The sequence below is a fragment of the Salvia splendens genome, chromosome 7, assembly GCF_004379255.2.
Source record: "Salvia splendens isolate huo1 chromosome 7, SspV2, whole genome shotgun sequence".
NCBI classification, from domain to species: Eukaryota; Viridiplantae; Streptophyta; class Magnoliopsida; order Lamiales; family Lamiaceae; genus Salvia; species Salvia splendens.
In genome coordinates, this window is record NC_056038.1 from 2,578,406 (window position 1) to 2,591,700 (window position 13,295).

A 13,295-nucleotide genomic window follows, 5' to 3' on the forward strand; every position below is an offset into this window, starting at 1 on the left:
CAATGTATGTCTCATTTTTATATAGATTAGTTGGGAGTGCTAGTTTTTCAATGAAACGTGAGTATAATGATTTAGACATTTAGCGGAGTATATGGTTCATTACACAAAATGGAAAAAATAGAACTTTTAGTGGCGGATATAATGATATTTCATGTAATCATAAAGATTTAATGTCATTATAGACACCTGTGAATTCAAAGTAAGATAATATAAAATTATCACTCTCTCCTGCCAGAAAATAGAGCTATTTAATTTGTCATTTAGAATACAGAACAAAGCTCGTGCTATGAACCCAAAAGGTCATTTTCAATGACAAGATGCAAGTTAATGAGATCCTAGACATAAGCTTAATCTTGGGCTCTATAATACGTCCACAGTCAATAGCATTTTAGCAACCACACCATCAATGTATCATGGAATGATGCAAGATACCATGATAACTTTGTTGAGTTTCTTTAAGTATGCTTATGTATCATTGAATACTTATCTTTTGTACGTTATGGAAGAGGCCATTAGGCCATCCGCAATGGGCGGACGATGGCACGCCCGATGGCGCGCATCGTCCGCGCCATCGATCGTCCGCGCCCATTGCGGATACGGACGATAGGTCGCGGACGATCGTCGCGGCCGATACTAAGGGCGCGGAGGATGGCGCGCCCGATGCCTATCGTCCGCGCCATCGTCCGCCCCATTGTGGCGTACACGGACGATGGCTGCGGACGATAGGCATCGGGCGCGCCATCGTCCTCCCCATTGTGGCGTACACGGACGATAGGTCGCGGACGATGGCACGCGGTTTGGTTGTTTTATAAATAGAGTTCATTCGTTTTACATTTCATTTCACAATTTCACTTTCGAAACTTACATTTACATAATTACTACGAAATGGCTTCAAGTCCAAATAGTCCTATGTTTAGTGGAGATGCGCGTTGGCCGGGTACAGAACCCGGCCAATATCGTTCGTTCGACACCAACGCCCAATACGATCCCGATTTCAGTACGGACTCGTATGGGTTGTCGGACATGGAGCCGTCTCCAACCCGACCAGTCGCCCCCTCCCGACGTGACGCCGCAGCGGCCGATCCCGACCCCGCCGCGACCGCTTCCGCCCCAGCCAAAAAGAAGCGGAACCGGCAGCGGGCGCAGAAGTTGCCGCCTCCCGGTGATTGCGATGAGTACGCCCCCGGTCGTACAAACTACACCGACGAGGAAACTCTCATTTTGGCCCGGTGTTGGGTAGATATATCGGAAGATCCGATATTCGCGAACAACCAGAGGCAGTTCGCGTACTGGGAGCGCATCGCCGACCTCTACAATGCGGCCAAGCCGCCGAACGCGTACAAGCGCAAGCGTGAGCAACTCCGCAAGCACTGGGATCAAGTGAAGAAGCAAGTGAACTTGTACGCGGCGGAGTTCGAGAAGTGCGCGCGGGCACAGGGGAGCGGCGAGAGCTGGGAAGACGTGCGTGCTAAAGCGATATTGTCGTACCGGTCGATGTTCGGCGAGTTCAAGCACGAGGCCATCTGGACGCTTTTGAGGGACAAGCAGAAATTCCAAGGTGGAATTCTGCACACTAGTGCGCCAAAGAGGATGAAGACCACCGAAGTTGGTGGTTACACGAGCAGCGGCAGCGGCAATCAACCGGTTGACCTCAACCGGTTGTACGTGGACGACAGCGGTTCCGGCACACCGATGTCCTCCCGACGTCCTCCCGGCGTCAAGGCTGCGAAGGCCAAAGGGAAGGCGGCCGCGACCTCATCCTCGACCGCTGCAACCCCACCTCCGCTCCCGGAAATGCTCTCGCCCCAGGCAGCCGAAGTGTATTCGTCGTTGGCGACAGCGTCGATGGCGAGGACGTTGTTGGAGACGCACAAGGCCCTCAAGAAGTGTACCGACCCCGACGAAGCCGAATACCTCCGGGCATTGATAGATGAACTGCGTCGGAAGTTGGGAATTGCACCGACTTAGTTTTTTTTTTTGTAAGTTGAACGGTGTAACTTCTTTTTTTATTAATGTGTCCCCGTTTGTTATTTCGACCTTTTTATTTACTCGTTATTAATTGTTAGTTGAAAACATTTAAATCAATTAAACAAATAAATAAAATGATGATGTGGCGCGCCATAGGGCGCGCCTTAGGGCGCGCCTTAGGGCGCCCCACTGCAGGTGGGGAGGTAGGAGGATAAAACTGCTGACGTGGCGCGCCATAGGGCGCGCCTTAGGGCGCGCCTTAGGGCGCCCCATTGCTAATGCCCTTAGTGTTATGATCCAATCTATCCTGCATCAGTAACTCTAGGAATCTGATTGAAATTTAACACTTCATGGCATGAACAAGAATAAATAATGGAATAAAGGTATTAGTAGACATGAGAATGGAGATATTATAAGAGTGAGTAAGTGAGGTAGCAGGCAGTTGGGGGAATTAGATGAAAAGGCTTTGTCTGCTGAGATTTAATCTACATGCATACTTACATACATAGATACTACTACTACTTTATATATATGAATATGTGTTACAGACTTACAATGTGTAGTGTATCATTCACCTATCATAATCAAGACCTACTATTCTGCTAGATAGCTGCCTCTTTCTTCAAGCTGCGTTTCTAGCTAGCTGCCTCTTACTATTTGAATGTGTAGCGTATCATTCACCCATAAATTAACATGGATTAAACCTGCATCTACACTCGTTCAGTTACCATTCCCCTCTCACATATTGCTCACAACATAAACTGCATTATATGGTGAAAATTAACTAAATTGGGATACTGAATACAAAGCCCCTCATGTAAAAAAAATGAATATCAAACACAAATTAACTACAAATTTGTTGAAAGAACCGGTTAAATTCAAAAGTTGAACAAAAAAAAATTAGAATTTCACTTTGGCTTTCCATCAAACACGAAACTCATGGTAAAAAATTTGAGTACCAGATTATCATCAATCAATCGTAGAGAAGCGGCTAGGGCACAGTTGTATCGAAATGCCTGCGAAATAATTCAACATCTCTTCCAAAAGAATCGCGGCTCGCCAGAGAGGGAAGGAGAGAAAAACAGGGAACGCGAAAAGAGAGGGAGAGAGAAAGCGGCTAGGGCTTTTTTTACCTGTTTTATATGTGACCCGTTTCATTATTGACCCGAAAAAAGGTCCGCGTCTTTTTTAATTTTAACCCGATTTTTCATGCAATTGATTTACAATTCTTTTGCTAATCTATGGAATTAGAATAGTTGAATTGGAATTCAATTCCAAATCAACAATTCTAATTCCAAATCCACCTATTTTTTAATGCCGAACAACAGAATTGGAATCGGAGACTTCAATTCCAAGACTAGAATTTCATGGTGCGTTCATTTTCATTAGTCTTTTTACTGATTGTAAGTTTCAAGAATCTCGTGTCTTAATTGATGATTTGGTTGTTACTTATATGTGTGGCTTCAAACATATTATTATGGACATATATCGATACTTTAGTGCTAGTAGAGTATCATTTTTATGCATTATTTTTTTAATGAAACCTGATTAGGTGAGCATAATGATTTAGTAGAATCTGGTGTATTTATATAGAATGAAAAACACATATTAGATCAAATTTGTGTTTTATTTAACCATTTATATAATTTAAACGTGCAAAAAGCTAGTAGATCATGAGTATCACTTTTATGCATTAATTTTTTAATGAAACCGGATTAGGAGAGTATAATGATTTAGTAGAATCTGATTGCATTTATATAGAATGAAAAACACAAATTAGATCAAATTTGTGTTTTATTTAACCATTTACTTAAATTAGACGTGCAAAAAGCTAGTAGATCATGAGTATCACTTTTATGCATTATTTTATTTAATGAAACCTGATTAGGTGAGTATAATGATTTAGTAGAATCTAGTGCATTTATATAGAATGAAAAAATAGAATTTATAATTACAGACATATGAAAACGACAAAATGAGACATTATATATCTCAAATGCCACATATGTGATGAAGCTTTGAAAGAGATTGGCTGAGAAGAGACCGTAACGTGATGGAGATTAAATTTACTTGCACAAAATGCATTGCATTGTTTGTTGACACAATCTATTTAATTAAATGAAAAGAGACGCTTGAGCACTTGCAATACTTACTGAGCATTATCATTTGTTTTGACAAAACAATGAGCTCACAAAATGTATAATAGTTAATAATAACAAATTAATTATGTTAATGTATATATGAGATGTGTTTGCATTATTTGAGTATGTAATAAATTGTCCCAATCTATTACTACAAATTAAATAATCACCTGTCTAAATTATAAATTAAATAAGTATGTAATAAATTCTAAATTCCCTCACCCCAGCTTTAAATGGCGCTAGAATCTATCGCAAATGATATGTTGCATGAAATACTGAGGCCACTCACAAATGTCAAGGACCTGGCATTTGTGAATTGTGTATCACGAATTCACAAATAAGTTGTGTTGTTTCTATCTATTTCTACAACATTATATATATATATATATGGGCACACGCTGTATTGCCACTAGAAATCAAGACATTGGGATTGGACTTGTAAATAGATTCATAACCTTTCGAGCACAACCAATAACCATCCGAACCCCCTTTACTTGTAGGAGTGCATTTATGTAATATCGAAATGTCCATCCCTACCCCACCAATTTTATTTTCTCCAGATAGAGCTGATGCACTATATATTTTATAGTTTCAAAACTGAAACTTATGTTAAAACTGAGAATTCATAAAATCTGCGTAATTTGTCAAATAACAAATCGTTAATAGGGTTGAGAAATGCAAATAAGTGGGGTTATAGACAAATAATTTTTGAGGATACTGTGACATTTCTGAGAATAATTAAGCAATTGCAAAGGCGATAGTACGACGTTATTATCTTAGTAAACAGTGTGAACACCTCAATAAAACGAGGCTGCTTTCAATGCTAAAACAATAAGCTTCCTTGATTTGAATTGGTGGCTTCTAATGCTATCTTGTTCATCACATTAGCCCAGCTCAACTCCATTCGCATATCCTTGGCATTCGACCCACCCTCGTCCCCTTCAAGATTTTTCGTTCTTATAATTGATTATTTTATGACTCTATACACGGACTCTAATGTTTAATTGTAAAATTTATAGAATCTCTCTTAACAAGCTATAGTATTTTTAGATAAGTTATCTTATTTATTGGTGGTTTCGTTGAGAGGTCCAATGACTCGGAGTGTGGCCAGGCTAAGAAACCAGCCATAACAAAGTAGAATGTTTGGGGGAGGATCTCCAAACAATTCTCCAATTTAATTGGTCTCTAATCTAATGTCGACTTTATTATTTGGTCTAATGTCTAATTTATAAATCAAATAGGATCTTTATTTTGGGACGTAGTCACTTATTTGATATGTAATATAATATTCCAATCTAATGTCTAGTGTGCAGATAAAATGGATATGTCTCTCTTTCCAATTTGGTCTGTAATTAAATGTCTGATTTTTATTACCCCTACATAGTGTGTAATCTGATGTCACACATAACTTGTCGCAAATAAATAATAGTATGTTAATTTACGGGTTAACCTGATAAAATATACTCACTCCGTCCTACAAAAATATGCACTCTTTCTTTTTTAGTCCGTCCCACAAGAATATATACTTTTCAATTTTGAAAACTCATTTCTCTCTAATGAGGCGAGACACATCCCCCACTACCAATACTTTAATTACTTTTTTTCTCTACATCTTTCTCTTACTTTACTAATTTTACATTAAAACTTGTGCCGAACCCAAAATGCATATTCTTTGGGGACGAAGGGAGTATATATATATATAGAGAGGGTTTTGATCTATACAAAATTTATTCTTAATAAAAAAAATGCAGAACCAAGCATATATAAATCATTTTTAGGTCATTATTAATGTATTTTTAAGTCATTATAGTAAGGATGACGACAAGTTAAAGCAAACTTCAAAAAGCATAAACATATCATGGACAATATAGATTAGAGGTGACAAAACAACCGACTTAAAAATAGCTCATGGCTTTTCAAACGTATTGGAAAATCGTTGATATAATTTATATTTAATTTAATTAAATGAAAAGACTTGAGCACTTGCAATATTGAGCCTTATCATTTGTTTTGACCGATTGATATATATATTCTAATTATTGGATAATAACTTGAAGAAGATGCATGCCTCATTTTCATGATGTGAGATGAAAGATGGATTTATTTCTAAATAGAAAGTGTATATCTTGAATGAGACAAACTAAAAAGAAAAGATGAACATCTGGAACAGAAGTACTATCTAATTATTCCAATTTCCACATCAGTGGAAGAACAAGCTTAAATCACTATATAACTCACATGAGCCACTCTTACTATCATTGATTGGTTTGGTTTTAGGATGGAACATGGTCCCTCAAGTTGAAGTTGGCAGTCTTTGGACATGCTTGGCTGATTATTACATCAAAAGAGGCCTTCTTGACAAGGCAAGAGATGTGTTTGAGGAAGGGATGGTGGCAGTAACCACAGAGAGGGATTTCAGCGTCGTGTTTGATGCATATTCGCAATTTGAGGAGACTGTGTTGTCTGTCAAAATGAAGAATATGGATTATGATGATGAACAAGGGTTTTGGTTCAAGGATGAAAATGATGTGGATATGCTGTTGGACAGATATGAACATCTGATTCACAGGAGTTCAGAGTTAGTTAACAATGTTCAACTGAGGCAGAACCCTCACAATGTGCGTGCGTGTGTGAGAGTTAGGATTTTCCAAGGGAATCCGACGAAACAGATTTTGACTTACGCAGAAGCTGCGAGGACAGTTGACCCCTTCAAAGCTGTGGGGAAACCCCATACTCTGTGGGTTGCATTTGCTAAATTGTATGAGACTCATGGAGATGTCTCGAATGCCCGCGCCATTTTTGATAAGGCTGTGCAGGTTGATTACAATGCTGTTGATCATCTTGCTAACGTTTGGTGTGAATGGGCGGAGATGGAGCTCGGACACAAAAAATTCAAAACCGCACACAACCTCATGAAACGTGCTACTTACGAACCATCTGCCCAGATCAAGTGGAGAGGTACAATTTTTTCCAAGTAACTTCTTTGGTTTTGGTCTCATGTTTCTATAGTAATGTAGTACTCCACTATAGTGATATTAATTCTCTTATAGTAGATTTGAAATGTAAGTACTTAGTACTTTTTATTTTTTTTCGATTTAGTAGTAGGAGAAGTATTTGCCAACTAGACCTAGACATAACTAACTATAATTTTGTTTCATTCATTGTCCAGGAACACAACTACTTTGAAGAGTCATTTAAAGTTTATGAGAGAGGTGTGACAATCTTCAAGTACCCACATGTGAAGGATATTTGGTTGACCTATATTTTCAAATTTGTTGCATATCTGTCCAAATTTGATGAGAAATATAGAGGAATTAAGATGGAACGAGGTTGAGATATATTCGAGAGGGCTATTGTAGATGCTCCTGCAGAATTAGTGAAGCCTTTGTATCTTGAATATGCAAAGATGGAGGAAGACTATGGTCTTGCATATAGAAAAATTGGGAATGTACACAAACATATATTATCAAGGCAGCTGAAATGTATGGCATAACAAAGACTAGGGAGATCTTCGAGCAAGCCATCAACGGATCAGAGCTTGCGGACGAGGATGTGAAGGTCATGTGTTTGAGATACACGCAAGTTGAGGAGAATCTCGGGGAGATTGATCGTGGTCGTGCATTGTACAAGCATGCGTCGCAGTTTGCTGATCCGAGATTTGATCATGAGGTGTGGAACAAGTGGGGTGAGTTTGAAATGGTGCATGGGAATGAGGATACGGTCCGGGTCGAGAGAAGTGTTTCGGCTAGCTATAGCCGGGGAAAGATCAATGCCTATGGTGATTTGGAGAGAAACAAACTAATGAGAATCAATTAATACACACACAAAAAAAACATTAGTATTGGACATTGATCATATATATTTCTACCACCTATTATTGATTCTTCTTAATTTTGATCTTATGGAGTTCCATCTATTTCAAGTGTTTGCATTCATGAAATGGAACTTTTTGGCCAAAATGTATAATATTTTTCATGCGATTTGCTCTAAGTATGTATTGATGCCCACTATTCTTTTCTAATTATAATATCAATTGGTGTTGTTCGCGATTTCGATGAATTATTGGACGATCCGAAATCAACAATATTCGATCGGATAACACTTTTATGTTAATGAGACTAAATAGAACAAATTTATGATGGCATAAATAGTAAATTTCGTTCAATTAAAAATGGTTACTTTCTTTTTATGTGGAATAATTGTCACGTTAATATGGCCATGTTACAATATTTCACGTATTGGACTGAAGCTGAAAGAGAGGATTTCTGGTTTGCTGATTTTGTTTACAGATTGATCCGAGGCAACGGTGTATGCCTCGTTTAGGTTAGATACCGGAGATCAGGACTTGATCGAGACCATTGATCTTGTTGAGTGCGCGCGATCAAGACTTGATCAAGAATGCATCAACTATTCAGGTGGATTGATACATATTATGTGTTTTTGGTTTGGGAAAAAAAGGGAACGTTTCACCATTCGAGTTTCATAGCAGATGGTGCACGAGTCTAGCAGCTGGAAGGCTCGTTGCAGAACGTGGAAAGCTCAATGTGTGATGCAACAATATGATGACTAACTAGCTATATATATATATATATACCAGTAATCTTCAAGAGAGTATACTGATGATGTGCCTTTTCAGTCTGTACCAGCCAACAGATGAGAGCATCGTCATCTTCTTCTCGTTCCTGCTGAACAGTGGCGATAAATTCGAGCACGTTAAGGTAGAATTTATACACAACCAGCATGATATAAAGTCCTTTAATCTCCTATAAATAAAATAGCCTCTGAGGTATCCCACCTCTTCCATTTTAGGCAGGTGACTAAGTTTCTCTACAGAGAATCAGCACAGCAACGACGCTGAATACTTGGTCGATGAGTAACACAATTCATTAAGGTGAACTCTGAAACAGATATCCAGAAGCAGGGATGGGAGTACCTGAAGTGAAACACTATAAAACTGCCATGATTGAGCAGCTTCCCGATGTGAGCATGTTGCTTCGTCTGCATTACTGATTAGGATCACCTTGTTGACGATGTTCCTGATCAAAACAAAACCCTGTCTGTGTATACAATAAACTTATAAGAGCATAAATTGATACTACTAAAGAAACAGCATCACCATTGTTTACAATCCACTGTTTCGATTTCTTAAATAAAAGATAAACATCTCTCTTGTGATACACAAAGGAAAAGCACATTACACGGTGAAGCAGAAGCAGAAGCAGAAGCAGTGTGCAAGAAGTTATTAGGGATTACATATGTCGAATACAACAGACCATATCTTTGCTTCCATATAGTACTTAAAAATCTAGTAAGGCAGAGTTACAAATTTATGCTGCAGCAACAGTCTCCGAAGGCTTTATCTCTGGCTCAGCCACTGGTGCCTCAGCTGCTGGCGCCTCGGCCTCTGCTGCCTTGGCAGCTGGCGCCTCCGCTGGTGGAGCTTCCCAGAAGGCAGTCGCCTTACCAGTCTTTGAAACAGTCTGGAGAACTACATCCGGCTGGACATTGCCTTTCACAGTCACCTTCTGCTGCTCGAGATCAATGTCGTATGACTCAACACCTGTAGAGTTCAAATAACACTCCATCTCTCAATACCATACTAGCAAGAGAACATAAGCTGCTTAATGAAGCATAATATTCAATGTACAAAAACTGCATACTAACTAAAAAATCATGGATGCAGAAAAAAAAACCCAAATCAGAAAGAGAAGAGTTGATGATATTGATTCTTGAAACAAGCACAAATAAATTTCCAAGTATTGGACTAAAAAACATATTCATAAACATGATGATCTTAGAGCTATGGATGTATAGAGAAGTTGACAAACCATCCAACTTTCCAAGAACCCTCTTAACAGCTCCCACACAGCCTTGGCATGACATGCCAACCTTCAGCTCCACAGTCTGCAATAGGATCAAGTAAGATAAAATCAAAACATAGAAATTCTCAACAATAAATTTCAAGAAACTTAAATGTGAACTTAGTGTTTCACCAATCTAGATCATAATTTGAAACCTAATTTAAGCAAGAATCAACAAAATAATCAAAACAAGATTCAAAATCAAGAACAGTTGACTGCAAAGAAACAACATGATTTTTCCACAAGTAGCAGATCCAATGCATGTTTGGCCCCAAATTGATGCTTTTCAGCATTCTTTTAGCTTAGGATGCAAAACCCCAGATACAGTAATTTCCCAAGATCAAATCTTTTCCAAAATTTTTTTATTAAAGTCAATCAATTTAATAATCCACCAATCAAGCAAGACAGACGAAATGAGATTAAATTCTAATCAAAAGAAGTGCACAAACATAGGATACCAAGTTAAGTCAACTAAATTCTAGGGGAAAATTGAAGTATTATAAGGCAAAAAAAAAACTCACCTGCGACATGATGATTGAGGTTTTGCAGCTGATCAATGAAGAAAGAGGGATGGAAAAAAGTCAGAGAAGGTTATGATAATGGGATGGGATGAGACTTTGGCGCTGAGTTTGTTGATATTTATAGAGCAGAAATTTATTAAAACAATACATAAATATTTTAAAATAATCTGATTTGACAGGTGATTTTCATTCTGGATTTGTTTTTCTGATATTTTTAATTTTATTATTTTAAAATCCATTTTAATAAGTTTAGATAAGAGTATGACAGTGTCAAGATAATAGCATCATTTTTTCTATTTTTTGCAATTGTCTCTAATGGTTAGAATCAAAATTAATATAATAAATTAAATATAATGCGACAACAAAATCAGTCATATATCAATGTTGTTTTGATTAACACTCAAAATAGAACAATGACATTTTATTCATAACAATATCGATTTGTTATTAGATCATATTTAACTTTGTTATATTAATTTTGATTTTAATTATTATGGAATCATTACTAAATTTTTTTTAAGTATACTAGTATAATTTTTTGTATTTTAGTTTCACATTAAAATTAACCAAAAATCAATAAAAACATCATAACTTAAATAGGAATATAACTAGCTACACCGCACATAAATTCATTTTCTCATAATGTCAATTTGCCAATATATCTAAACGTTAGTTTTATTTTGTTCTTTGTTTAGAAAGTTCTAGAAATTTTATTTTATTATAGAAAAGTAACTAGATCCCCCCGCCGCCACACACACCAATAAATAAATTGCACTTCTAAATTCAGTATTTTACATTTTATCCAAAAATCACATAAAATATCTCTAAATTTATTGGGTCCTTTCCAAAAACAATATCATATTCACAAGCTACTCATACCCCAAATATAGTCAATTTTGAATCATTTTGATTCAAATTGGTCCAAATACACATTCAATTCAATGGCTTTTCTTTTTTCCAAAGGTTTTCAAATCCTTAATCACTCAATATCATGGAATGTCGTTGTGGAAAATCGATGCGTATCAAATACTTCAGGTTCCATATTATTAAAATAATTATTCATTTTTAAAATATATTTTCAAGCACCCACTAATCATGTTCAGACACGAATACTAGAATAAGTATTCGTATCTCACGTCACTCGAGCAAGTGCATTGATGAATGTAATAAGATGCGGACAGAATCCTTTACGATTTAAAGGAAACCACATCATTATTAATTATAAGAAGGTAGTAAATGAATAAAGCTAATTAACGTACCTAAAGTTGTTGAAAATGGGAAATTTGTGGATTGGTAACCAAATTTCTTGGCATATCGTAGAAGGAAGGCATATTTTTTCGATTAAGGTGGACCTAAAAATACCACATTCTATTCTTTAGGGTTAGTATTATTAGTAGTACTACCAAATACTATACTCTTTATTCTATGGTACTACAATTGCAAAGATGTACTACTTCAAAGCTCAAGAAGTACATGCACGTGTAATAAGTGAGTAGTACATTTTATTAACTTGGAAGGTTAAAAAAATGGTAGCAATCGATACATGATTCTTATTGCACTAAATCATTTTTATATGATCAATTGTTGGGTTTTTTAATCATTTAGAAAATGTATACTAGTATTGTACTTATGGAAGTCTGTGTTCAGAAGAAGTAATTGCAATTGATTGGTAGCTAGTGAATTGGAAATATTAATAATATCATACCAAGAATTTATATTTATAAATTATAATTGATGCGGACATCTCAAAATAATGTTAGCTAGTGTCTTTTTAACTTAAATTACAAAAGAAAAACAATCCATGCATGATTCTATAAAATGATCAAAATAATACTTGTTTGGTCCATAATAATATGGATTTTTGGTTGGATATAGATTTTAATGCACAATTGGTAAAATAAGATAAAAAATGACATTTTCTAAAAAAATTAGGGCTTGGTATCGAAGATTCAAATTTCTCAAACTTATACAGTAGTTTTGTTCTCCCTATTTACCCCCTTTCTTAATTTGGCTAAATTCATCCTTAACTTGATGGTTGACAATTCAATTCAATCGTTCTAGACAAAAGGTCAATATTCTTACTCGATTATTCTAGGTAATCCATAATTTTCAAGATTAGTTATGGTAGTACAAATTGTACTAGTTAATATTTAATAAACGAGTTGTGACAACTCAATAATACTACTATAAAATGGCCAAAAGTCGCTGTTTGTTTGATTAGTTGTGTCGAGTCTTATGATATCTTCATTTATTTCATTTGTTACCTTTATGTTTTTTTTTAAAATTTGTTAGCTTTTTTAGGGGAAGGCCATTTCATTATACTATCTTAATTTGAACCTTTGAATGTTGGATCTAACTTCATTGCCTTTTTCTTTAAAGTTTAGCAGTATAAATTAAAACAAATTCCATTATCCATTGGGCTTTGGGTGGCCTCATTTAGTTGATTTCAGGGATTGCTCTCTTACCCTAATGTCAAAAATAAGTTCTATCCAACTCAACTAGCAACCTTTTATTTTGACAAAAAAAAAACACAACACAAATATTATTTTATTATGATGCCCATCATCTTTCTCTGTTCTCATTTGATCGATAAATACGGTTTAAGAGAAGCGGAAGTGTAATTAGTCAGTCAAATAAATTCACAGTTTCGAGTTTAAATTGGTAACTGAAAGTTTCAATTCCAGTCTAAAATCAATGATTTTAGGCAATTTTGTCTGGGTTTTTAACAATTTTCCCCAAGTTATCATGATTATGGGCCAAAGCTGATTATTAACTATTCCAAAAATTCTGAAATCGAAACCAAA

The 13,295-nt window shown here is 36.3% G+C and overlaps 1 protein-coding gene, 1 long non-coding RNA gene and 1 pseudogene across 3 annotated transcripts; 1 reads left to right on the plus strand and 2 right to left on the minus strand.

Moving 5' to 3' along the window:
* Positions 1–2,419: 2,419 nt before the first annotated feature.
* On the minus strand, positions 2,420–3,084 carry LOC121740979. 2 transcript variants are annotated; one of them, XR_006037726.1, is made up of 2 exons: positions 2,928–3,084; positions 2,420–2,672 (listed from the first exon to the last, which is right to left on the minus strand). It is a non-coding gene; the product is annotated as an uncharacterized LOC121740979 (long non-coding RNA). The 2 variants fall into 2 exon arrangements; XR_006037727.1 differs by having other exon boundaries at positions 2,420–2,729.
* A 3,310-nt stretch (positions 3,085–6,394) lies between these two features.
* Positions 6,395–7,925, plus strand: LOC121741666 (annotated as a pseudogene).
* A 1,302-nt stretch (positions 7,926–9,227) lies between these two features.
* LOC121740857 (copper transport protein ATX1-like) lies at positions 9,228–10,614 on the minus strand. Its single transcript, XM_042133490.1, has 3 exons — positions 10,492–10,614; positions 9,938–10,013; positions 9,228–9,669 (listed from the first exon to the last, which is right to left on the minus strand). Exons 1-3 carry the CDS (start codon positions 10,498–10,500, stop codon positions 9,437–9,439), a joined length of 318 nt encoding a protein of 105 aa, XP_041989424.1. The 5' UTR covers positions 10,501–10,614; the 3' UTR covers positions 9,228–9,436.
* Positions 10,615–13,295: the final 2,681 nt, after the last annotated feature.

Excerpts from the sequence above, each read along its gene's own strand:
- LOC121740857 (XM_042133490.1), bottom strand. Across the intron at positions 9,670-9,937 it reads GGTTCTTGGAAAGTTGGATG|GTGTTGAGTCATACGACATT; the intron begins GTTTGTCAACTT and ends TGAACTCTACAG.